Source organism: Micromys minutus (genome assembly GCF_963924665.1).
Source record: "Micromys minutus genome assembly, chromosome: 11".
Lineage (NCBI taxonomy): Eukaryota > Metazoa > Chordata > Mammalia > Rodentia > Muridae > Micromys > Micromys minutus.
The window spans coordinates 51,347,374-51,372,138 of record NC_137980.1 but is presented as its reverse complement, the minus strand read 5'-3'; the positions used below and the strand labels follow the sequence as shown (position 1 = coordinate 51,372,138).

Genomic DNA, 24,765 nt, shown 5'->3' with positions numbered 1-24,765 from the left:
GGTTTAAAATGTATAGGAGAATGTGAATAGGTTATTTTCAGTTACTATATAGTTTAATCTCAGCACTTAAGAGGTGGACCATTGAGCTTGAAGTCAGTTTGAGTTGCATAGTGGGATTCTGTCTGTAAAACAAGAACAGGCTAGGAAGATGGCTCAGCTGATAAAGTACCTGCTACACATGTGTGAGGGTCCCAGTAGAGATTCACAGCCCCCACAGAAAATCTGGGTGTGATGGCATGTGCTGACACTAGGGCTGAAGAGACAGAGACAGGAGGACTTTTGGAGCTCACTGGTCAGCTGGTCTTGCTGAAAGTAAACTCTGGGTTTAAGGAGAGGGGTAGGTTAGAGAATGATGGGGATGACACACATTAACCTCTGACCTACCTGGGCACATGTATTTGTATTTACACACACACACACACACACACACACACACACATACACTCTTTCACCATATAAAGAGAACAGAGAAACCATTATGACGTTTATATGAGCATCTGCAAATTTCGACTTCCAGTGGAGATGTGTTTGTTTCTGAACACTGCAACCACTGCTTTCCATTTGTCTGGAGCGACCCTAAGCTGACTTTCCTAAAGCAAGCCAGTTTCGGGTGTTTTTGTCCTCACCATATCTCATATCCATATTTACCAAATGGCTTTTCCTTCTCATAGCCTATAGCAGAGGATGCTCTGAGTTTTTATTTAAACAAACAAACAAGCAAAAAAAAGGAGGTCTTCACATTTGTTTATGGTCACTATGGTCTTGCCTATCACTTTGCCTTTTGGGATAGTTGTATTTTTATTTATGTCTGCATTTATGTAGCATTTCTCATGCTATGAAGACAAACAAGATGGTTAAGAATGGGGTGTGTAGCAGGGCAGTGGTGGTGTACATCATTAATCCAGCACCTGGGAGGCAGAGGCAGGTGGATCTGAGTCTGAAGACAGCCTGGTCTACAGAGTGAGCTCCAGAACAGACAGGGCTACATAGAGAAACCCTGTCTTAGAAAGAAAAAAAAAATGTGTGTGTGTGTGTCTGTGTGTGTGTGTGTGTGTCTGTGTGTATGTGTGTGTGTGTGTGTGTGTGTGTGTGTGTGTGTGCGCGCATGCTCACACAAATACATCATAGTCAGAACTAACTCCTACAAATTATCTATTGTCCTCCATAAACATGTCTTAGCATGTGTTTGAGTGTGTACACAAACAAATGAATAAGCATGTAAAGGTAAAGAAAACAAAATAGGGACTAGGAATACCTCCCGAGCTGTGGAGACAGCCACTGACTGGTGCAGCTTACAGCAGCCGGAAACCCAAGGCTAGAAGTATCTTCCCATTTGGCCCATCTTTGCCGTCTCAGCCTCGTGCTCTTCACTTTCCAGGTAGAGGATTTAACATCTCAGCTGGCAACCCACAATGACTCTCAGAGGCTGGTGAAACAAGAGATTGAAGAAAAGGTGAAAGAGGCTCAGGAATGTAGCCGGATTCAGAAGGAACTGGAGAAAGAGAAAGCCAGGTAGGCTAGACAGCCAGAGGGGTGGCTTTTTCTTCTCACTGTGTCTCTGTCTCCACATTTCTCTAATGTGTCACTGTGGCATGTTCTGTGTACACATGTAGCCATCTGGAGTAGTGATGGTCTCTGCTTCAAATCTTTAACTGAGTCACTTAGTAACTATTTAGAGAAGACATTGGTGCACCATTGTCTTATGGCATTGTGGTCCCCACTTCAATAGAATATATTTTCTAGAGAAAATTGCACATGGTATGGAGGAATGAAGCAAGGTGCTGTGTGTGTGCGAGAGTGTGTGTGTTTGTGTGTGTGTGTGTGTGTGTGAGAGAGAGAGAGAGAGAGAGAGAGAGAGAGAGAGAGAGATTCCTTTAGAAAGTGTAGGGAAAGTCTTTCCCAGGAAGTAGAATTTAAACTGAATGCTAAGTAGCGCATGGTGGTACACACCTTTAATCCCAGCACTCAGGAGGTAGAGGTAGGCAGATCTCTGAGGGTAACATGGTCTACATAGAGAAACCCTGAAACAAACAAATAAATATAAAGCTACACAGAGAAACCCTTAAATAGATAAATAGATAAACATAAATAAACACAGAGGTAAACACTGAAACAAACAAACAGGGCAGCCAGGACTGAAGTAAACAAGAAAACAAATGATCGATTGATTGATTGGGCTGAAGTAAACAAGAAAACAAACGATTGATTGATTGATTGATCGACTGATTGACTGATTGACTGATTGAAAGAAATGAATTGAATGCCAGGGTTGGCGATATGGTTCATCAGGTAAGGATGCTTGCTGCCAAGCCTGTCAGTCTGAGTTTCATCTCCAGGAGCCACATGATAGAAGGAGAGAATCTATCCTGAAGATTGTCCTTTGACCTCCATGTGCCCCCGATACACAGTAAATAAATGAACTGAAAGCTGAGACGGAGCCGCCCATGCAGAGGACGGAGCTTTGTTCAGTAGAAGTAGACTCCATGCTTAGAAGTCCTGAGGCCGGTGGAAGCATGCCTTGTGTGGTGATGCCCAGGGTGTGGCACAGGCATTAATTGCTACAGTCCATTGCAAGGAACTTGTGAGTTACATTTAGCAGGAAACTACAAGGATTTCAAGTAAGGAAATCATCATAATCCAGTTTCTGCTATGTTAGAAAGGATAGTAATGTCCTGAAGAACCTGGGGTGGCGTAAGCCCAGTCAGAATGGGGAGCAATATACACTCAGTGCCTGAGGAGTCCGCGAAGGGATGTCTTTTTGATAGTGACACCTGAGTCCTAAAGCCAAGTCAAGCTGGTGTAGCTGTCCAAGTGAGAGTTAGCAAGACTGAGCCACGGTAAGCAGTAGGGACCAAAAGAAGAAAGGACCTTGATACATGGGCCTAAGATTCAATTTTGTCTAATGATAGACCAAATGTAGATCAGATGAAGTGGAGCCTGAAGTGGTTATGTCTTCCATACTGTTACACTTAATGAAGGAGCCTCTCAGAGAGCCAGGGGACAGAGTCAGACGATTTTGAGGGAAATTGGGGACTCAAAGGGTCTAGAAGTTTAGATGTAGTGGATTAGAAATATGTGCATATATGTGTGTGGAATTTATCAGAGAAGAATAAGTTTGTGCTGAAATGAGTCTTCATCTGTATGAAATTCCCATGAGCCCTTAGCAGGTGTTCAGTAGATAGATGTTTTCACCGTGACCCTCTCATCACTGTGTATTTAATACAGTCCTGAGATTGGTTGGGTGAAGCATACTGTCGCACTCCCTGAGAGAATGACCTGCCTCTCTAACCTCTGTTTTCAGCCTGGCTCTGTCACTGGTGGAAAAGGATAAAAGACTCCTTGTTTTACAAGAAGCTGACTCTGTTCGGCAGCAGGAGCTGAGCTCCTTGCGCCAGGACATACAGGAAGCCCAGGAAGGGCAACGAGAGCTCGGTGTACAGGTATCCCTAATATCCCTGAGCCCCACTTTCTGATGGGGCTGTACTTAGAGAGGCTGAATGAATTGGTTTGTCCAAAGAATGGGATAGGTTGAGACCTCTGTATCCCTAGCAGTAGCGGGAATCCAGGGCTGGGCAGCCAGGGGCTTGAGAAGCTGACCCAGAGAATGTCCTCTGTGGGAACCCTGACATCCTGAACAGAGTTCAAAGAGTGCCCATGTGGACCTGACTCACGCAGTCACTTGCAAATATGCTTTCTCTGGTTGGCAAAATGCAGCAGGAAGAAGTTGGAGGTATCAAAAAGTACCCAGCAAGAGGACTCCCATACTCAGTTTGCTCATGGTGAGACCTGGACCCGAACCTGGAGAGACAGAGTTGGGAATGAGAGAGAAGGAGCTAGACACTTAGCTCTGTGTCAGCTTCAGAGTAGTTCATTCACAGCCAGGGCAGGCATATCTGTCTGCCTGGGAACCGTCGTCAGAACAGCCCATTGCAGGGCCTGTCCTACCTACTGCAGAGCTGAGCCTGCCAGACTTCTTCCTACCTTGCCAAGTGGGGTCTGGTGTGGGAGGACTGAGGAGAGGGAATCACTCCTCAGGGAGCCTCCTTCCTTTTGGCAGGTGGAACTGTTGAGGCAGGAGGTGAAGGAAAAGGAGGCTGACTTTGTGGCCCGGGAAGCACAGTTGCTGGAAGAATTGGAGGCCTCACGGATTGCAGAGCAGCAACTGCGGGCGTCTCTGTGGACCCAGGAAGCCAAGGCAACCCAGTTGCAGCTGCAGCTGCGCAACACTGAGACCCAGCTAGAGGCACTGGTTGCAGAACAGCAGCCAGAGAACCAGGCCCAGGCCCAGCTGGCTAGCCTCCACTCTGTTCTACAGCAGGCCCTGGGGTCTGCGTGTGACAGTCGGCCTGAGCTGAGGGGTGGAGGTGACTCTGCTTCTGCCCTATGGGGTCCTGACCCAGGTGAGGAAGCCAGAGGAGGCATGAGAGCAACATCTTGTGGGCTAAAACTCGGGGGGAAGAAGGGTACTACAGTTCTTGTGAAATAGCATCAAGGTTAAGGCCACAGATGCTGTAACTGATTCCAGGTGAGTTTGAACCCTGGTCTGTTTGGCAGCAAGTACGTCACTTAGCTTCTCTGAACTTGATGCTTCTTGGCTATAAAATGAAAGAGTTAAAAGTCCTATCTTAGGGCTTTTTCTAAGGAAATTATAAACATAAAGAGCCAGGCCAAATGTGGGGTAACTGCTTATAACCCCAGTACTCCGGACACTAGGATTCTAAGCCCCACCAATCTGAGACACATGTGAGTTGCTGGGCATGATGGAACCTGCTTGGTGTGAGAGATGGGACAGGAGGTTTAAGGGTGCAGCGTTTTCCTCAAGTATATGGTAAAGTCCAGGCCAGCCTGAGCTACATAAATCCTGTCTTTTAAACTAACTAAATAAATAAAAAAGCCCGTCAGTGATGGCACACACCTTTAATCCCAGCACTTGGGAGGCAAAGGCAGGTGGATCTCTGAGTTTGAGGCCAGCCTGGTCTATAGAGTGAGTTTCAGGACAGCCTGAGCTACATAGAGAAACCCTGTCTCAGAACAAAAACATAAATAAATAAAATAAAAAGATTAAAAAAAAATTGCAACTTATGCTTGAAAGCACAGCCTCCTTTGGCTGCACTATCTAATGGGAAGTGTGCGGAAGAACCCCAGGAGTTCTTTGGAGAGAGGGAGCTAGTCCGCATGCCAAGGCCTGTCTGGGGGGATGGCTGCTGCGTATTGTGGCAGCCAGGTGAGAAGAATTTCCTCCTCTTCAGATCAGAATGGAGCCTCGAGACTCTGTAAGAGAGCGCCCCTCTCGAATGCACTCTCAGCCGAGGCTGTGGCACTGGCTCTCCAGAAGCTTCATCAGGACTTGTGGAAGGCTCAGCAGGCCCGGGTATGTCCTCTGTCCTCCTTCCTCTTGTGGAGCTGAGACAAACTGGTGACGGAGAAAGATAGGCAAAAGAACGGTCACCCCAGCTCTGCCCGCCATTGCACCTCTGTCACTTACTGTCCTGAAGACTTAACGGGGCATTTGGATTTCCTGGGCCCTGTTTTCACCTGGGACGTAGGACAGATAATGCATCTCCTTCCTCCTCCACCACCACACACACCCCTGTTGCTGTGAGTGGGAGTCTTGAAGTTGCCCTGTGAACTGTGAACCCTTCAACACAACATGTAGGTTTTGTGTCATTTCCTCTTATCCAAGAATGTATTCTTAGTATCAGATCTTCTGAGAAAAGTCAAGTAAACTGGGGAACATGGAATCACTGTTTATAAGAACATTCTAGGCCTAAGACAGCACTAACTCCACCTCACCATGCACCTGTCAGGACAGAGCTGCCTGTGCAGCTGCCACTCAGAGCTGGTGATACAAAAGCATGAAGACCCAACCTGCCTTCAAGAAGCCCTTCCAAGCTGGAGCCCAAAGCGCACTCTGCCAGTGGGACTGAAAAGTCACTGGTTCAACACAGAGCACGGTTGGAACTGGGCGGGAGTGTCAGGAGAAGAGGCAACCGGGATAAACTGTGAAGTAGGCTTTTGGGAGGGAAGGACTGTGCTCTGTAATAGGATACTGATCAGTTATTTCAAAAGTAATTATCCACGTGTGGTCACAGCGCTCAGGAGGCTGAGGCAGGAGAATTGAGACTTTGAGACTAGCCTAAGTTTACTGAGACCATGTCCATCCCCATTCCAAAATTGAAAGATTTGGGCAGATAATCAGGTATGGGACCTTGAGTGTCTGTCATGCCCGTGCTTAGAATGTAGAGGCAAGATGATGATCAGGAGTTCAAGACCAGCCTACTTTTGTAGCCAGTTTAAGGCCAGCCTGGGCTACACAAGAGGCCCACAGGACTTCCCAGTGCCCATCAGGCTCACCTCCCCTCAGGGAACTGCATGTGTGAGAGTTTAGAGGACTGGTTCTCAGCCTGTGGGTCTCCGTGCCTTTAGGTGTCCAGTGACCCTTCCACAGGGGCTGCCTGAGAACATTGGAAAGCACACACATTTGCATCACAACTCAGAACAGAAACAAAATTACAATTATAAAGTAACAAATAATTTCTGAGTGAGGAAAGGGTCACAGCACCAGGAAGGATAAGAGCCGCTGGTTTAGAGTCATCATAACGTCAAAGACTACAGAGTAGGGACAGAGGTTGAGCTCCTGTAGGACAACTGCACAAAGAAGAGGAGCTCAGCCCCACCTTCTCTTCCCCAGGATGACCTAAGGGACCAGGTCCAGAAGCTGGTGCAGCGCCTTACCGACATGGAGGCCCAGAAGAGCCAGGTCTACTCAGAGCTGCAGGACCTGCAGAGACAGCTCTCACAGAGCCGCGAAGGTGAGGTGCTCAGGTGGGCAGGTGATAATAGGAATGGGGGACTGGATAAGGCACCCAGAAAGGATGGAGCCTCTTGAACTCTTTACCACATTCCTTCAGCTCCTGTGGTCGTCATGGTAAACTGAAAGAAGTTGCTGCCTGGGCTGCTGTTAGTCTCTGCATCTCTAAAATTGCACATTTATTTATTTAACTTTTTATTAGAGAGTATATATGTATCTGTGTACACATGTGTGCCCTAGCACACATAAAGGTCAGAGGGCAATTTGTTGAAATCAGTTTCTGCTTCCACTACCCAGGTTCCCCAGGGATCCCGCTGTGGTAGCCAGACCTTTTCCCCTCTTGAGCCAACTCACCAGCCTAGACAGGAGGCTTTATTTATTTTCTTTTTTGTTAAAGCACAAAATCCTGGCAACCGGTGTCCAGAACTATCAGAATATAGACTTGTGTCTCTTTTGCCATTCTCCATGGTTTTCATCATCTCCCATTTACCCTCTAAGTTAGCCTTTGAGCGCAGAGTGAAGGGAAGGGAATGAGGAAGAACCTGCTGTCACGTGCTTCTGGTGGGAGTGGGGCTTGGAGGAGTGGTGGCCACTGGAAAGGAGAGGAGTTCTATTGCAGAAGGAAAGAGGTCAACCTGGGTGACTTTGAGCCTTTTTTAGTCATTCGAGGGTTCCCTGAGAGCCTTACAAATAGCTGGTTCTGGGCACCTTCAGGCTTGAGGGTTTCTGGGAACTTCCCACAATCTTAATTTGAAGCTAGAATGGCCTGTTGTCGGCCAACTGTCATCTGGAGAACTGATGTGTGGAGCTTGGAGTGAGCAAGATGAGGAAGTGTTAGGGTGATTAGCAGGCTGGTGTGAAGTAGAGATGGTAGCTCTCCTGGCCTTACTCCCCTTTGATGCTAACCCTATCCCCCATCTGCCTCTGCCTGCGCCCACGTTCTTCCACTTGTCACCATGCACCTGACTCCAACACCTGTTCTTTTTAAAGAGAAATCCAAGTGGGAAGGGAAACAGAACTCCCTGGAGTCTGAGCTAAGGGACTTGCAAGAGACCACAGTATCCTTACAGAGTCGTCTACGGCAGGCGGAGCTGCAAAAAATGGAAGCTCAGGTAAAGTGCTGATCTAGGGAAGGGCACCTTGGGAGAACTGCTTAGAGGCAGGCCCACCTTGGTCTGTGCTCACATGTCAGTTTCCTTCAGCAAGCCTCACAGTGCCTCTGGATCTCCAACATGTCTGGTATTAAGATCATTTTGAACCTTCTCTATTTTTTTCTGAATTGGTTGAGACTTGGTCCTTCCTTGGTCTGCAAGATCAGGATCTAGAATGCTTTCTTGCACCGGGCTATCTAACTCTGGACACAGAGGAGCTTCGGAAGGTGGTAGGGACGCTCTTTTATAGGATCACCTTAATTGGAATACATCATTTCTTCAATCCTTGTTAAGGCCTGGTCGCTGCTGGTGCCATAGAAGAGGCCAGAGTTAGAGTGACAGTATCAAGAAAATAGTCTTGTTTGGCAGTGGTGCACACGCCTTTAATCCCAGCACTGGGGAGGCAGAGGCAGGCAGATCTATGAGTTTGGAGCCAGCCTGGTCTACAGAGCAAGTTCTAGGACAGCCAGGGCTACACAGAGAAACTCTGTCCCTACTCCCATAAAAAAGGAAATAATCCTGTCTTAAGGTGTTTTGCCTCTTGTTTGCAGAATGAACGAGAGTTGCTTCAAGCATCCAAGGAGAAGCTGTCAGCCCAGGTTGAACATCTGCAAGCACGTGTTGCAGAAGCCCGGGCTCAGGCAAGTGCAGCTGGTATCCTGGAAGAAGACCTGCGAACAGCTCGCTCTGCACTTAAACTGAAAAATGAGGAGATAGAGAGTGAACGGGAAAGAGCCCAGGCTTTGCAAGAGCAGGGTGAGCTGAAGGTGGCTCAAGGGAAAGCTTTGCAGGAGAATCTAGCCCTGCTGGCACAAACCCTGTCTAACAGAGAACGGGAGGTGGAGACATTGCAGGCTGAGGTACAGGAACTGGAGAAGCAGCGGGAAATGCAGAAGGCTGCTCTGGAGCTGCTCTCCCTGGACCTGAAGAAGCGTAGCCGGGAGGTAGACCTGCAACAAGAACAGATTCAGGAGCTGGAGCAGTGCCGGTCCGTCTTAGAGCACCTTCCCTTGGCTGTCCAAGAGCGAGAGCAGAAACTGAGTGTGCAGCGGGACCAGATCAGAGAACTGGAGAGCGATCGGGAGGCCCAGAGGAGTGTTTTGGAACATCAGCTTCTGGACCTCGAGCAGAAGGCTCAAGTGATTGAGTCCCAAAGGGGACAGATTCAGGATCTGAAAAAGCAACTGGGGACACTGGAACGCCTGGCCCTGGAACTGGAGGAAAGCCACCACCAAGTAAAGGGCCAACAGAAGGTGATTACAGAGCTGGAGGGCCAGAGGGAAATGCAGAGAGTGGCTCTAACCCACCTCACACTGGATCTAGAAGAAAGAAGCCAGGAGCTGCAGGCACAGAGCAGTCAGCTCCATGAGCTGGAGGACCACAGCACCCGTCTGGCAAAAGAGCTGCAGGAGAGGGACCAGGAGGTGACATCTCAACGCCAGCAGATTGAGGAGCTGCAAAAGCAGAAAGAGCAACTGACTCAGGACCTGGAGAGGAAAGGCCAGGAACTGATGCTGCAGAAGGAAAGGATTCAGGTTCTGGAAGATCAGAGAACGCTGCAGACCAAGATCTTAGAAGAGGACCTAGAACAGATCAAGCATTCCCTGAGAGAACGCGGCCAGGACCTGGCCTCTCAACGGCAGCTGATGCACGAGCGGGCAGACGATGGAAAGAGCCCGAGTAAAACCCAGCGAGGGAGCCTGGAGCATTTGAAGCTGATCCTGCGTGATAAGGAGAAGGAGGTAGAATGCCAGCAGGAGCGCATCCAGGAACTTCAGGGGCACATGGGCCAACTGGAACAGCAGCTCCAGGGTCTGCACAGGAAGGTGGGTGAGACTAGCCTGCTCCTGACCCATCGAGAGCAAGAGACAGCAACCTTGCAGCAGCACCTCCAGGAAGCCAAGGAACAAGGAGAGCTGAGAGAGCAGGTACTTCAGGGTCAGCTGGAGGAGGCCCAGAGAGCTCTGGCCCAGAGGGACCATGAACTAGAGGCCCTCCGGCAAGAACAGCAGCAGACCCGGGGCCAGGAGGAAAGCATGAAGCAAAAGACAAGTGCTCTGCAGGCTGCTCTGGAGCAGGCCCACGTGACACTGAAGGAGCGTCAGGGGGAGCTGGAAGAACACAAGGAGCAGGTTCAAAGGCTCCAGGAGGAACTAGTAGTGGAGGAACGACAGGTACGGGCCCTGGAGGAGGTGTTGGGAGACCTAAGAGCTGAGTCTCGGGAGCATGAGAAGGCTGTGCTGGCCCTTCAGCAACGATGTGCTGAACAGGCCCAGGAACATGAGGCAGAAGCCAGGACCCTGCAGGACAGCTGGCTGCAGGCCCAGGCCGCACTCAAAGAACAAGAACAAGAGCTAGAGGCTCTGCGAGCAGAAAACCAGTATTCCCACCAACAGGAGGAGGCTGCATTTGGCCAGGCAGAGGCTCTTCGGGAGGCCCTCAGCAAAGCCCAAGCTGCCCTGCAGGAGAAAGAGCAGAGTCTCCTTGAGCAGGCTGAATTGAGCTGTACCCTGGAGGCCAGCACTGCCACCTTGCAGGCAACACTGGACACCTGCCAGGCCCGTGCCCGGCAGCTGGAGGAGGCCCTGGGGATTCGAGAAGGCGAGATCCAGGCCCAGGCTCTCCAACACCAGGAGGTTGTGCAGCACCTCCAGCAGGAACTTTGCCAGAAGGAGGAAGAGCTGAGGCAGCAGGATGAGCAGAGGCAGCTACTAGAGAAGGCTGTGGCCCAGAGAAGTCAAGAAAATGCAATCCAAGAGAAGCAAAGTCTGGAGCAAGACAGAGAAGAGAAAACAAGGGGGCTTCTTAAGAGCTTAAAGGAGCTACAACTGACTGTAGCCCAAAAAGAAGAAGAGATTCTGATGCTGAGGGAGGCCCAGCAAAGGCAGAATCAGGAGGCCTCTTCCCCAGGCCACAGATCCTTCCCAGCCGAGAATCCACCATCTCTACAACCATTCCCAGCCCAGCAGGAGTTGGAGCGCCTGCAGAACGCACTAAGGCAAACAGAGGCCAGGGAGATTGAATGGAGAGAAAAGGCTCAGGACTTGGCTGTGTCCCTGGCCCAAAGCAAGACCAGCATCAGCAGTCTGAAGGAGATAGCCATGTTCCTACAAGCCTCTGTCCTGGAGCGGGAATCAGAGCAACAGAGACTGCAGGTGAGTCACCATGAGGGTGAGAGAGAGCAGGGAACAGTGCCATTAGCCAAGCTCAAGGGCTGCCTGCCTGTGGTACCTCAGGGAGCGAGAAAACTGAGACAGTGAGTGCTGTACCTCAGCTAGCCAAGAGGATGAGCAACTCTAGTCAGCCAGAGACCTGAACTTACCCAGAGTCAGACATCTGGTTGGGTTAGCTCTGACAGGCTGACGAGGGCTCTGATTACACCACGTGGTTTGTCCTTTCCCTGTGAGCCTGTGACACACCACACACATCACACAGCACATACATAAATACACAGCATACAAACAAAAAACACATACATATACATGCATACACACAGGCACACACATAAAACATGTACAAATACACCACACAGACACACGCGCGCGCACACACAGCACATAACACATACACAACACACACTTGCAGATCTGTCTCCCTTCTTGAGCGTGGCTCGTTCTGCAGAGGGTAGAGGATGAGACAACTTTGGACATGGTTTAGCAGAGTGTGACTTTTGTACTGTACCTTAGGAGGAGCTGGTACTCAGCAGACAGGCTCTGGAAGAGCAGCAGTCACGTGGCCCACACTCAACCAACAGAGCAGACCCAGAGCCCAGAGCTGGTCAGAGTGTACAGCCTGGAGAGGTGAGAGGGGCCCTGTGGCATAGGAGGAGCCCTGTCAACCACTTCCTGTCCTTTGGGAGTGTGTCTCTGAACCCAAACAGCCAGATTGGTCCCTCCAGCTCTTCTCCCTGCCTGTAGACTGCCCAGATGAGCACTGTGGGTCTCTCCCCTGCAGGCAGTAGAGGCTGAGCCTAGTCCTGGAGTGGAGGAGAAGGAACGGTTGAGACAGAGGCTCGAACGCTTGCAGCAGGCGGTGGCAGAGCTGGAAGTTGACCGGAGCAAGCTGCAGTACCACAACGCACAGCTGCGGACGGCCTTGGAGCAGGTCGGTAACCTCTGCAGTCTCCCTGGGGCCACTGGGCCTGTGTCTCCACTCCTGCTGTTTCTGAACACTTTTATTAAATTACAGCCGTGCTTTGGGTGCTTGGTCACCATATGGGGGGCAGGGTAGTCATGACAAAGATGGAACAGCCCACAAAGCTAGCCTCTGCTTCCAAGGCCTGAGAGCTAGCCTGCTTCCTCTGTGCCAGGAGCACTTGTACCCTACCATATGCCTTCCTGGCCCAGGAGGCTTACTTTAAATATGGCTTCTAGCTCTTTATACCCATCCCTGCACACATGATTTCTCAATTGCATATTGGCAGGTGGAGCGAGAACGGAGGAAGCTGAAGAGGGATTCCTTACGTGCATCACGGGCAGGGTCACTGGAGGCCAGAGAAACTGTGACTTCATCCCCCACACAGCAGGTTTACCTGTTTTTCTTCCTGCCCTTACCTTGCCTTAACTCCACCCTCTGTAACGCATATTCCAGCACTGCAGCTAATCCAGAGCCCTCCTGGCTTGATTCTGCCCTAGTCTGCCCTTGCTTCAGATGGAATCCTACATAGGGAAGTGTGTTCTCAGGGATAGAGGGTCTGCATTTAGTTCAGATGCACTCACTCCTGGACAAGTAAGTGTCTCAGGTTCACCTTGGGTCAACCAGAATCCCTGGTATCCAGGAGTTGTGTCGTGTTTACCAGCTCTGGACATGCCCAGGAGTGGGATCACAGCTTTGCAGCTCTTAGAGCCCTGAGGTTTGGAGTTTACAAAGTTAGGGTTGCACAGAGGTCCGTTCTCAGGGAAGGTGTTTGGAGAGGTGTTTGCCCCTCTTGGCTATTGCTGCCTTAGGTCAGCATGCCAGTCAGTATGGGAGAGAGGGAGGGACTGCTTCTGGACCTGAACAGCTCCAGCTTAATCCCATTTCCCAAGGGCAGACACCGTCTTCCCCTTTATATCTCTGGCTCATAACCCAAGGCTGCCACAAAACAGATCCATTGTGAACCCTTATATTAAATACAAAGTTTCTCACGGAGGATGTTGCCTGTGTGCTGCTGTAGGTCCTCCTCAGCCTCCCCTAGCCCGGAACCTGCCCCGTTGAGCTTCAGTGAGCTCATGTACTTCTGGCCCCCAGAAGCGGGATGACGAATTCAGCACTCCTAGGACCTGCCAAGTAGATAAATCCCCTGGAACCCTAGCTGGCCTTGGAGCAGAGGTAGGTTGCTATGGATACTCCGGAGCAGGATAGCCCAGTTAACAGGATCCGTATTTGTTTTCCTAGGATGGGAGAGGAAGTCAGAGGGGTTCCTCGGACAGCATGCTTGTGGTGGAGCTTCAGAGAGAGGTATGTCCTGGAAGAATATTTCCTTCTATTTCCCTTTCCCTCTCATCGTGCAGGCAACAAGGTTTAGTGTCTGCTATGTGCTTGGCCTGTGCATCTCCAGCATTCAGAAAACTTCCATCTTCAGGGGAGGCAGAGTGCTGCTGTTCCAACTCCACCTGGAGTGTGGGGATACGTCCAGGCCAGCCTCCATCCTTACAAAGGCATCTAGATCACAGTGGACCAGGGGGCAGTGGCTGTAGGCAGAGGACCAGACACGGCAGCAGGCTGCTGCACTCAGGGAACCGGCATCAGTGCCTCCCTGTCTCCAGTCTGACCTAAAGCTCCCACCCCTTGCCCCACACCCTCTTTTCCTTCCTCGCTGCACCCCGCCTCTGCCGAGGAGCCTGGAGAGCTGTGTACCATGCAGAAGTCAGCAGCTACTACTGTCAGGGCTGCCTCCCGCACTTTGCCTGTTGGTTTTAATTTTGTTTATCTGAAGCAATCCTGACGGCCTGAGGCGAGAGAAGCCCTTTCTTTCCCAGTGTGGTGCAGGTCTGCTCTCTGTGCCTCTCCCTCAGCTTTTCCTCAGCTACTCTGTCCAGTCCTCCACTCCAGTTACTTCCATGTCTGCTGACCTCACTGTCTACCTCAAGAATGCAACCTTAGCTGTAGGCTAGAGCCAACCCTACTGTGGGGAGGAACTGTGGAAAAAGTACTGGTACCTGGGCCTCACATCATTCTAGTTAAGTTGAATGTTTTCTTCCAAAAGGTATGATGGGACTGTTACTGTGATTAAAGTATGCCTTGATTAGATTGTGGTTATGCACAGACATATCCATTACTGAGATCATTAAAACTAAAACTCTGAGCATTTTATCTCATATAAATTTGCCTTTAATAAATGTGATGATGAATTGGACAGATGGCTCAGGGGTTAAGAGCATTGTTGCTCTTGCAGAGGATCCAGGTTCAATTCCCAGCACAACCATCCACAAACTCCAGTTCCAGGGAATCTAATGCCCTCACCTGACCTCTGCTGGTACCGGGCACACATGATGCACACATATACATGCAGGCAAAGGAGTCAAACGCTTCTTAAAAGTAAATTTTTTAAAATAATTTTAAAAATTGCTGGGCTTTATTGCTGCTTGTAGCTCCCTATGTACCTCCTGTTGTCTTATACGCATTGATAAAATGCTGACTAAAGCAATGTACAGGAGAAAGGGATTTTAGCTATAATTTCAGGTAACAGTCCATCACAACAGGGAGTTCACGGCTGCAGAACTTAAAGCAGCTAGTGACATCACAGTCAGCAGCCCTGGATACAGGCATGACCACTGTTGGTTCCCTATGGTCCAGAACCCAAACCCATGGAGTGGTACCACTACATGAGCCGAGTACTCACATGGTTTACATGGAAGAGATGATCCCTGGCGGGGGGGAGTTGTTTTGTTTTGTTTTTTGCATTATTGGAGATTTTCTTTACTTACATTTCTAATGTTATCCCCTTTCCCTGGCTCTATGAGAGTGCTCCCTCCCGCCTCCCTGAACTGGCTTCTCCTCCCACTGATGCAGCTGGAGCCATGGGTCCCTCCATGTGTACTCTTTGGTTGGTGGTTTAGTCTCTAGGATTCCCTCAGTTTATGTAGAAAAGATGACCCCTCCCTGAGATGCTTCCCAGGGATTCTAGGTTGTGTTAAGTCGACAGTTAACCAGCCATCATAACTGGAGGCAGTGGAGAATCAATGGATTTGTAGTCCATGGGGCCCTTTTCCCAACCCTGGAGCCAGATTGTGAGATTCATATATGTAGCAGGGTTGATTCCAGTGTGGAGCCACAGAGCACAGAGCAGAAGGGCCAGGATGGCCTCAGAGCCCTCAACTGCTGTCCTGGGTTTTCTATCCACCAGGTAGCCCTGCTGCGAGCCCAGCTGGCCTTGGAGCGAAAGCAGAGGCAGGACTACATTGCTCGATCCGTGCAGACCAGCCGTGAGCTAGCAGGCCTGCATCACAGCCTGTCTCACTCCCTCCTCACCGTGGCCCAGGCCCCTGAGGCCACTGTTCTGGAGGCTGAGACCCGAAAGCTGGATGAGTCTCTGAATCAGAGTCTGACATCCTCAGGGCCATTCCTGCTACATCCCAGTCTGGACACTACTCAAAATACCCACAGGTAGTGGCCATAGGCAGGGCAGGACACAGGCAAGCCAGGTGGTACACACATTGGATAACTGCAGAGGGGCCACAGATCTCCCACTCAGCTGCAGGTTTGCCAAAGGCAAGATTTAGCTGTTAACCAACCTGGGAGACCCTAGCCAGCTGACAGTCCCAGGAAGAAAACAAGAACCCTCCAGGCTGGAGAAAGTCTCAGCTCACACAGAAATGAGGCAAACACATTTGCTTGCTAACCAACTGTTACCCAAGAAGTGCCTTGCCCTGACTACAGCCCAGTAAGCCTGAAGACCCAACAGTAAGCAGGTATTCTGTCCTGGGCAGGAGCATCCTGAATGCATGGAGTACAGAGACTGTCCGTGGGCTACTTGTCTTCAGTGTCTCCCTCACCCTCCCTTCAACAATAAATACTAGGTCTTTGCATTAGTCCTTGGCTGCTGTCTCTGCTTATGTGGATGGGTAGAAGCAGGGTATCAAGGGAATTCTGGAAGATATACTGATTCTTATATGAACATACTACACAGTATGTTGTGTAACTGGGAAGGCTACAAAAGAAAAATCTCTGGGTGGTGATGGTGCACCTTTAATCCCAGCACTCAGGGTGGCAGAGGCAGGACCTCTGAGTTTGAGGCCAGTCTGGTCTACAGAGTAAGTTCCATGAAAGCCAAGACTATAGAGAGAAACCCTGTCTTATAAAAACAAGGAAAAGAAAAAAAAAAGCCCTGGCCAACTTGAAGTATGACTGATAAGAGCCATGTGACAAGTCTGGCACTTCCTACAAAGCCTGACAACCTGAGATCATCCATCCCCCAGTCCCACACACATGCATGTATACAGTACACTGTAAACAAAACAAGAACCAAGTACACTAACGAGTTAGAGACAGTCTGAGGATGAACAGAAGGCCCATAACACAAGGGAGTCACCCACTGACCTTGTGGGGATGGAGAAGTTGAGAGTGCTGCTAAGCTCACTGGGGGATGGGGGGGCTGGTCTACTGTAGCAAAGGTTGGGGCCAAGGTTAGAGGCTGGATTATGGCAGCCCTCTAGCTCTAACCCAGATGCTAAGCAGCCACCTGCTGCAGGGTATTTGATCACACGGTGAACCCCAAAATTGTGCTGTTTACCGGAAAATAAAAGCCTGTTTCTAGCTGTGGTGTGGCTCAGTCCTTAGTAAACACCTTTAATTCCTCTGGTTGAAATACAGACATGCCTGTAGTACTTACCTTTAATCCCAAACAATGAAGGTAAAGCTAGTTTACAGAGGAAGCAGCCATGTTTGAATGTGCTGTTTAGTTGAGTGTCAAACAAAATGACGAGTCACAAAAAGATTTGACAGAATAGGATATGCCCAATTGTCATGAGAAGAAAGGGAGGGAGAAGGAGGCAGTCTTACTGGGAAAGTTTTATAGACAGGGTGAAGAGAGAACAAGCTAGACTAGACATAGATAAACGGTGCCAGGAGATTAGAATTTATTGCTAGAGATAGTTTGAGGCCAAGCAGAGCATTTTAGGAGAAGCCCAGAGAAGGGTGTTTGAATCAGTTAGTGTGGAGAGGAGTTTTGAACCAGAACAGCTAGCTGAGTTGACCAGCCAGCCAGAGTTCAGAAAGAATTAGAAAGGGTGGGCTTAATCAGCAGTAAGTCTCAGAAGCTGAAAATAGTCTAGGCCTAGATTAGAGTGTACAGAGGCTCGGAGCTTCCAGTACCAGGCAAAGGTTAGCAGACAGGCAATAAACCTTGGAGACAATTACTACTGGAGAATAAAAAGTACTATATAGCACTGACTTTATTTAAATTAAATTCAAAGCCTTGATTTGAGAAGTTCATCTGGCTTTGTTCCCCATAACACATAATTGCCTGATTATCTTGTGTCCCTCCCTGAGCACATCAACTAAAATTGACTCTGGCCCCAAAGTCCAACCATGTATCAAGCCAATCAACATAGACTGCCACTTACAGAAAAGGCCTAGTGGATACAGACTAGAGCATTGTTGATGACTTCCTCAAAGCCTAAGAACAGTTGTGCCCTCCTTTCTTCTTTTCCTTCAGTGTTGAGGATAGAACCCAAAGTGTCAGTGATGCTACACAGGAGTTCTGCCACAAGCCATGTCACCAGCCCCCCAAAAACAGTGTTGTTCCCAATGTTCTATGCTTGATCTGAGTATGCTATGCTCATTCTTGCTACTCTTGAACTGTGGATTTTTGACAGTTAAGTCTTTCACACACACAAGCACATGCACGTATACTGCACGTATTAGAATCCCAGTTTTATCTTTTCATGTCATTCTTTTTTCTTCCCTGCACTGGAGTCCTGTCTGAAAACAATGACACTAACTTTATGACACTATTGTTATTCGGTGGGAATGAACAAATGCATTTGACTGGGGTACTTAATAGGAGAAATAAAAATGATGCCAAGACAGCTACATAACCAAAGGCCACCCCCCCAAAGGGTGACACAAATGCTGCAAACTTGTAGCCCACTGCACAACTTGTGAGCAGCTGCACAAGTTGGAGAGTCTTTTCCAGGCAATTCAGTTGGTCTGTTTCCTAGCAGGTAGCTGGACTTGTCTGCAGGCCTCGCAGTTTATGTATACTAATAGAGTGAAGGGTCTAGTCAATTTGTTCAGTTTCTGGAACTTCCTGAAGCTTTTGAGTTGTTACTTTGGAATCTTCCCTGTAGGATAGAATTTTTGCCTCCTCCTAGAAACTTCTAGGTCTTAAGGAGCTTTCCTCCAAAATGAAAGGTTTTTGTCTTGTGGAGAAATGCTATATGACACTGGGTGAGGCAGTGACTGTAATGCCAGTCCTCAGAAGTCTGAAACAGGAGTTCAAGGTCAGCCTGGAACTATATTGTAAACCCCCCCAAAGCAAATAGATGATAACTAGATAAATGGTTGGATAAATGAATAGATAGAAAGGTGTGTGTGTGTGTGTGTGTGTGTGTGTATGTGTGTGTGTATCTGTCTGTGTGTGTGTGTGTGTGTGTGTGTGTGTGTGAGAGAGAGAGAGAGAGAGAGAGAGAGAGAGAGAGAGAGAGAGAGAGAGAGAGAGAAATGGGGGATTGGAGAGATTGTCTCTGAGATCTGACCATTCCTCCCCAGATACTTTATTTGCAGACAGTACCAGACCAAGACTTTATTCAGATCTAGACAGATGTCACACCCTTTTATCTTTAACCATAGAGTTACGTGGCTGTTGTGATACTAAAAATCCAGCATTCAGCTCATTGTCACTGGTGAATGGTGGCCTTGTCTGCCCATCTTAGCTGACAAGTAACTTCCATTTCTGCTTCACTAGTCCATGTGGACAGATCCTTCTGGGGGCCTTCGGTATGATTATCTTCCAGTAAGTAATAGAACTTCTGAGGAGGGCGGCCTAGCATATGAGAGAGGATGTGCATATCAGCAGGCCAAATCCTGTCCTTTAGCCCAAGTTCCCTTTCATCATAGTGATAGGCTGTCTCTCAAGCTGGAAGAGAATAGAGCTTTACTTCCCTAGGGAAGACAGACTCAGCACAGTGTGATAAACACTCTCATAGACTTACCCTGGACCTCAAAAAGAGCATCAACCTAGCTGGTTTCTGTTATGCTCTGGGAAAAGGATTCCAGACACAGGGAAGGGCCTGTGAAAGGTAAAAGGTACCACAAGGTAGTAGCGCATGCCTTTAATCTCATAAAAGAGGATCTCTGTGAGTTCAAAGTCAGCCTGGTCTACAGAATGAGTTCCAGTACAGCAAGGGCTACAGAGAGAAACCCTGTCTTAAGATGGGGGGTGGGGTGGGGAAGGGAACTGCATAAGAGCTAGAGAGATGCTCATTGGATAGGAGCTTTTGTTCTTGCAGAGAGCCCGTATTTGGTTCTCTACACCCACATGCCTCAGAACCGTCTGTAGCTCCATATTCAAGGGCTCCAGCCTTCCTCTGACCTCTGAGAGCACCAGACATGAATATGATGCACATGAAGGCAAAATACTCATGCACATGAAGTATGCCTTTTAAACATAAAGGACACGATCGGACAGAGGAGGGTGGGGCTGAGTAAGTGTAGACACAGAACTTTGGCCTCTGTGCTGAAGATATCAAGTATGCAATGAGTTTGTGCTGACCAATTTCCAGTACTGGCCACTCACTCTGGTTAACCAGCCAGTCGCCTGTGTTATACCTGGGCTAGCCTGAGTTCTTGCCCAGAGCAGATCAGAGCCACAGCCTTCTTACCTCATCTTTACTATCTTGTGCCTGTAAGGAATCAGAGCATCTTCCAAATTCTACAGAGGAATTGGAGATGGTGAAGTTCTAGAAAGCTCCTGAGACCTGAGAAAATCCCTCAAGTGCCCTCAGCAAGGCAGCCCATACTCCCCAGCATTCGTCCCATCTCCCTAGGGAAAACTCCCTAGACCCCCACACTGAGAATCTCTAGAACATCTCCATTACCGCGTCACTCGGGGTACCAGATCTGCAAGCTGCAGTAACCAGTGCGACCCCAGGAACCCTGGTGAATGGCGTTCCTGGGACAGATGAAAGGTCCTGAGGTTTGGCTCCTCATCTCTGCCTCAGAGCTGTGGCTTGAGGCCTGATTCATGATGGGAACCAAGGCAGAAACTGAACCTGGGACAAGCCTGACCTGGACCCTGCTGCCTTCTTAGTACCCACCTGAAAGCCATATAGAATAATTGGTTGATATGGCTGAGGCCATAATTCCCCAACATGGTACAGGACACACAGTGGAAATCAAAATGGTGCAGGAGGGGATGGGGAGTCACTTCTGATGGCTTCTTCCATACTGGCCCATGCACGCTCACTGAGTTTATGCCCTGGTAACAGCACAAATATGAGGTGGGGGTTCTGGCACCAGCCTTAGTTCTAGGGAGCAGGAGGAGAGGCCAGGGGCCAAGGTTGGGGAGGGGAGAGGCACACAGCAGCCAAGAGGAAGGGTGTGGGCCAGAGCATGGGAGATGACCTGGGGAGTGGAGCACATAGCACCAGAGAACTTTTGTCCTCAAGTACCCCATGGTCTGCTCCTAACATGCTTCTCCAGCTGTGTGGTGGCAGGTGGAACAGTTGGGGGGTTTTGAAGGGCAGCCACACTCCCCAAATTTGAAGCCCCGCCAGTTACATTGCTGTGGTCCCCAGTCTTTCCATTCCTGCTGAGGTGCCAATTCATGTGATAGGGAGCCATCAGCCACAAGGCAAGCTCCCAGGCCACCCAGTAGTGTTCCATGTCTGCCAGAGAATGGTTCATGTGGCAGGCAACAGACTGGCTTCTCCACCTGAAAGGACATGGGGCTGAGGCCACAGACAGCATGACAGTATGAGCACCCCCTCACGCTGGCCTCAGCAGCTTCCCAGCACTCCCTTCAGCACCAACGCTTCCCTCCTGCCCACTGTCTCACCCCCAGGGAGGATTCCAACTGAGCCTATCCAAGATGCTAGCTCAGACAGAGATGTCAGTTTTGTCCTGAGTGCTCCCTGCAGGAGGAAAGACTGGCTGTCAGCTCCACTTTTTATGTCAGAGAACCTTGTCTTGTACCCTGCAGAGGACAGTCACCAGGCTCTTTTGTCACTCTTCAGCTAGGTGTCTGAGATTGCTGACCTGAACCTGTGGTTTTCCCCCAGAAGCCAAGCCTTCCAAGACGGTTCTGTCAGTCATTGACCCCACTGTCCCCTGCTGCCATGGTCTCTGTGATCCTGCAGAATTATTACTCCCTCCTTTAAATCCTTTTACATCAACACAGAGTATTGGATATCATCATGACACTTTCTCTTTACCTTTTTGCTAGATTTATGTTATGACACCTCTTTGCAGTCACACACACACACACACACACACACACACACCACACCACACACATACGTACACACATACACAAAATGATATCAAAACCACCTTCCTGACAAACAGAGCAACTAGAGAAAGCTTTCTAAATGGTGTCACGTTTACTTATTTGGATTGTCTGTGCATATGTGTGCAGGCATACATGTCATTGTTCATGTGTGTGGTGGTCATAGAACCATGTAGGTTCTAGGAATTATCCAGCTTAGTCACTGAGTTCCCTCACTAACCCTGCAGAGCATTTGCACTTGCTCAAAATAGCCCAAACAAAAACAAAAGCAAGAAGTCCTAACAACTCTCCCTTCCAAACCACTGGGCTAAACTTGATTTCCATTAGAATATAGTTATTTTTCACATGAGTAATTAAACAAGACCGAGATTTGATACATATGTGTAAATACATATAAAAACAAAAACAGATGGGTGGCGGTGGCACACTCCCTTAATCCCAGCACTCAGGAGGCAGAGGCAGGCAGATTTCATAAATTCTTGGCCAGCCTGGTCTACAGAACAAGTTCCAGGACAACCAGGGCTACACAGAGAAATCCTGTCTTAGTAAAAAACAAAAACAAAGCAGTATACTTCATCTTGCGACATGAATGATAAGTTCATCTCTGTTTATTAAAAAACAATTTCCAGCCTGACATGGTGGTGTATTTAGCCTGTAACCCCAGCGCTTGGGAGGCAGCAGCAGGTAGATCCCTGTGAGTTCGAGACCAGCCTGGTCTTCATATGGAGTTTCAGGCCAGCCAGAGCTAATCCCAAATCCCAGGAATGACAGTTAACTTAAGAGCAGTTACAAGAGTCAGTGAGATGATGACGGGGGGGGGGGGGGGGGTAAAAGCCCTTGCAGTTTGAAGAGATTTGTCTTGACCCATCAAGGTCTGCAGCTTGTTTACATCGCCATGAAGTTTCCAGGGAGCTGGTGGGTGCCATCCTGGTGCTGTGACTTGTGGATCAGCTACCAGGCTCCCAATACAGAGCTCTCACAAAAGTGTGCATGTGTTGCCTGTATGTGTGCACGTGCACTGTTGCCATGGAGGCCAGAAGAGGGCACAGATTTGGTGGAACTGGAGTTACGGATGGTCGGGCGCCACCATGCAGGTCCAAGGGACTGATCCCTGGGTCCTCCGAAAGGGCAGCCATACTCTTGGCCCCTGTACCCATCCTTTTTAAATGCAGGTTCTAATGATCCATGGTTCTAAGGTCAAATACTTTTTAAGTTCTAAGGTTGTAAGGTCAAATCGTTTTTGGTCAAATCGTTTTTATTCCATTTTTTTTTTTTTTTTTAGGAGACCTGACAATTTACCTTTACAGAACTGGTCCTTACATATGTGCACTTAGTTTGACTCCAGTGTTTTGACTGTGAGCAATTTTTCATGAACTCATGCATAAGTTTTAACCACCCTGTACAATTTTTGTTCTGAGATGGGTTTTTGTAGCCCAGACTGGCCTTGATGCCTTGAAATCTTACTCATCCTCCCTTTACCCTTCAAGTGTCGGGATTATAAATATTAACATCACTGGCTGTTGTTTCAGTCTTTTGTTTATTTTAAAAATAGATTCTCTCTACATAGCTCACATTGACCTCAAACTTGGAATCCTTCTGACTCAACCAAAATATAACTGCCTAGTAAACTTTAAAATACAAAACCTTGGGCTGGAGAGATGGCTCAGTGGTTAAGAACACTGACTGCTCTTCCAGAGGCCCTGAGTTCAATTCCCAGCAATCACATGGTGGCTCATAACCATCTGTAATGGGATCTGTACCCTCTTCTGGTGTGTCTGAAGACAGCTACAGTGTACTGTCTGTCTTAAAATAAATAAATCTTTAAAAAATTACTAAACCTTATTTCTCTGACAGTGTGGCTATAAGCTTTGGTCAAAGAAACTGTTTGTGTGGAGCTCAGGGAGAACTGCTGGCCAAAGTGCCAAAAAGAAATGACTGTTCAATACCCAGCCATAAAGCAGACAACTTTATCAGCCCTGCCAAGGCTCAGGGAACATTTCTGGAGATGGGGCTGAAAGAATGTCAGAGCTACAGGATGCAGGGAGAGCAGTGTGGAATTCTGGATTCCAGGCACAACCTGGGTATTGCACTGTTGAACCCATAGCAGCTAAGGTTATCTACACAAATCTCCATGAGATGGGTCAATCAGCATCTGAGGATTTTTACACAGCATCTGAGGATTTTAACTAATTTGGCCTGTGTGTGTGTGTGTGTGTATGTGTCTGTGTGTGTGTGTGTGAGAGAGAGAGAGAAAGAGAGAGAGAGAGAGAGAGAGTGGGTGATAGAAATACATTACAAATAGGTATGAAGAAGTCATTAAACCCATTATTGTGGATAATCAACATATCTTAATAAAAACATTTAAAGTCTAGGTGCCTTTATCCCAGCCTCTAATCCCAGCTCCCAAGAGGCAGAGGCAAACAGATCTCTGTGAATCCAAGGCCAGCCCTGGCTACATAGTGAGACCCTGTCTAAAATAAATACAAGATTTTAAAATTTTGAAAGCTCTTTAGGTTGAAGGGAAGCCATTCAATATTATGGGTGTGTAACCATTCAACAGCATAAAATAGATTCCTAAAGTGAAATTTACTACCTGAAGCAAGATTTCTAAATCAAGACCTTTAAGCTGGAGAAAGAGCTCATTGTGAGGACCCTGGCTCAGTTCCCAGCACACACTGGGTGACTCACAACTGCCCGTAAGCCCAGATTTAGGGGATCCAATGCCCTGTATTATCACCTGGTACACATAAACACATGTAGACACACATACACATAAAAATAAATAACAAATCTTCAAAACAGAAATCTCCCATCAGATACTAAGAGGCTGAGGTGGAGTCCAGGGGTTCCCAGTCAGCCGGAGCAGCATAAAGAGACTCTGTCTCGAAACAAAACTATTGACCATTTTGTTTCAGTCATCACAGCTGTGTTAAGCTGTACGGAGCCAATGGGTTACAACAGAAAGCAAATAGGGGTTTGCTTAATCTCCACTCAGCCTTGGCCTAGAGGGGTGGAGTCAGTGAACTGTCCAAGTTTTATTGATCCACACGGGGATTAGGACTGGGAAGCTGTTTAAGAACGCAGGGTACTTTGAAATCCAGGACTGGGTTCCACTATTGATCAGATTGAAAAAAAATTAAAGTCAACACCCACTCTCTTTTAAAAATAATTTATAGATTATATTTACTTATTTGTGAGTGTGGCCATGGGCACGCCATGGTATTCATATGGAGGTTAGAGGACATTTTGCAAGAATCAGTTTTCTTCCACCATAAAGGTCCTGCCTGGGTATAGAACTCAGAATTGGCAACAAGTACCTTCACCCGCTGAGCCAACTCACCAGTTAAAACACCTCGGAGCCATTTTTGGACTTT

At 48.4% G+C, this 24,765-nt stretch overlaps 2 protein-coding genes across 3 annotated transcripts in view; one reads left to right on the top strand and one right to left on the bottom strand.

Moving 5' to 3' along the window:
- Positions 1-15,884, top strand: part of CEP250 (centrosomal protein 250) — a 36,245-nt gene extending 20,361 nt beyond the window's left edge. For both annotated transcript variants that reach the window (XM_080925008.1, XM_080925009.1), the window contains 12 exons: positions 1,379-1,512; positions 3,302-3,440; positions 4,058-4,400; positions 5,250-5,371; positions 6,692-6,812; positions 7,802-7,923; positions 8,514-11,117; positions 11,649-11,762; positions 11,917-12,066; positions 12,386-12,487; positions 13,339-13,401; positions 15,290-15,884. In XM_080925008.1, coding sequence (XP_080781134.1) covers positions 1,379-1,512; positions 3,302-3,440; positions 4,058-4,400; positions 5,250-5,371; positions 6,692-6,812; positions 7,802-7,923; positions 8,514-11,117; positions 11,649-11,762; positions 11,917-12,066; positions 12,386-12,487; positions 13,339-13,401; positions 15,290-15,553 — 4,278 coding nt within the window. In that variant the 3' untranslated portion in view covers positions 15,554-15,884. The remainder of the gene's footprint in view (positions 1-1,378; positions 1,513-3,301; positions 3,441-4,057; positions 4,401-5,249; positions 5,372-6,691; positions 6,813-7,801; positions 7,924-8,513; positions 11,118-11,648; positions 11,763-11,916; positions 12,067-12,385; positions 12,488-13,338; positions 13,402-15,289) is intronic.
- A 4,094-nt stretch (positions 15,885-19,978) lies between these two features.
- LOC308427443 (uncharacterized protein C20orf173 homolog) lies at positions 19,979-20,769 on the bottom strand (the record flags this gene model as incomplete). Its single annotated transcript, XM_080925566.1, is given in 6 exon segments — positions 19,979-20,028; positions 20,031-20,121; positions 20,198-20,362; positions 20,525-20,569; positions 20,573-20,718; positions 20,721-20,769. Coding segments are annotated over 6 exon segments (546 nt in total).
- Positions 20,770-24,765: the final 3,996 nt, after the last annotated feature.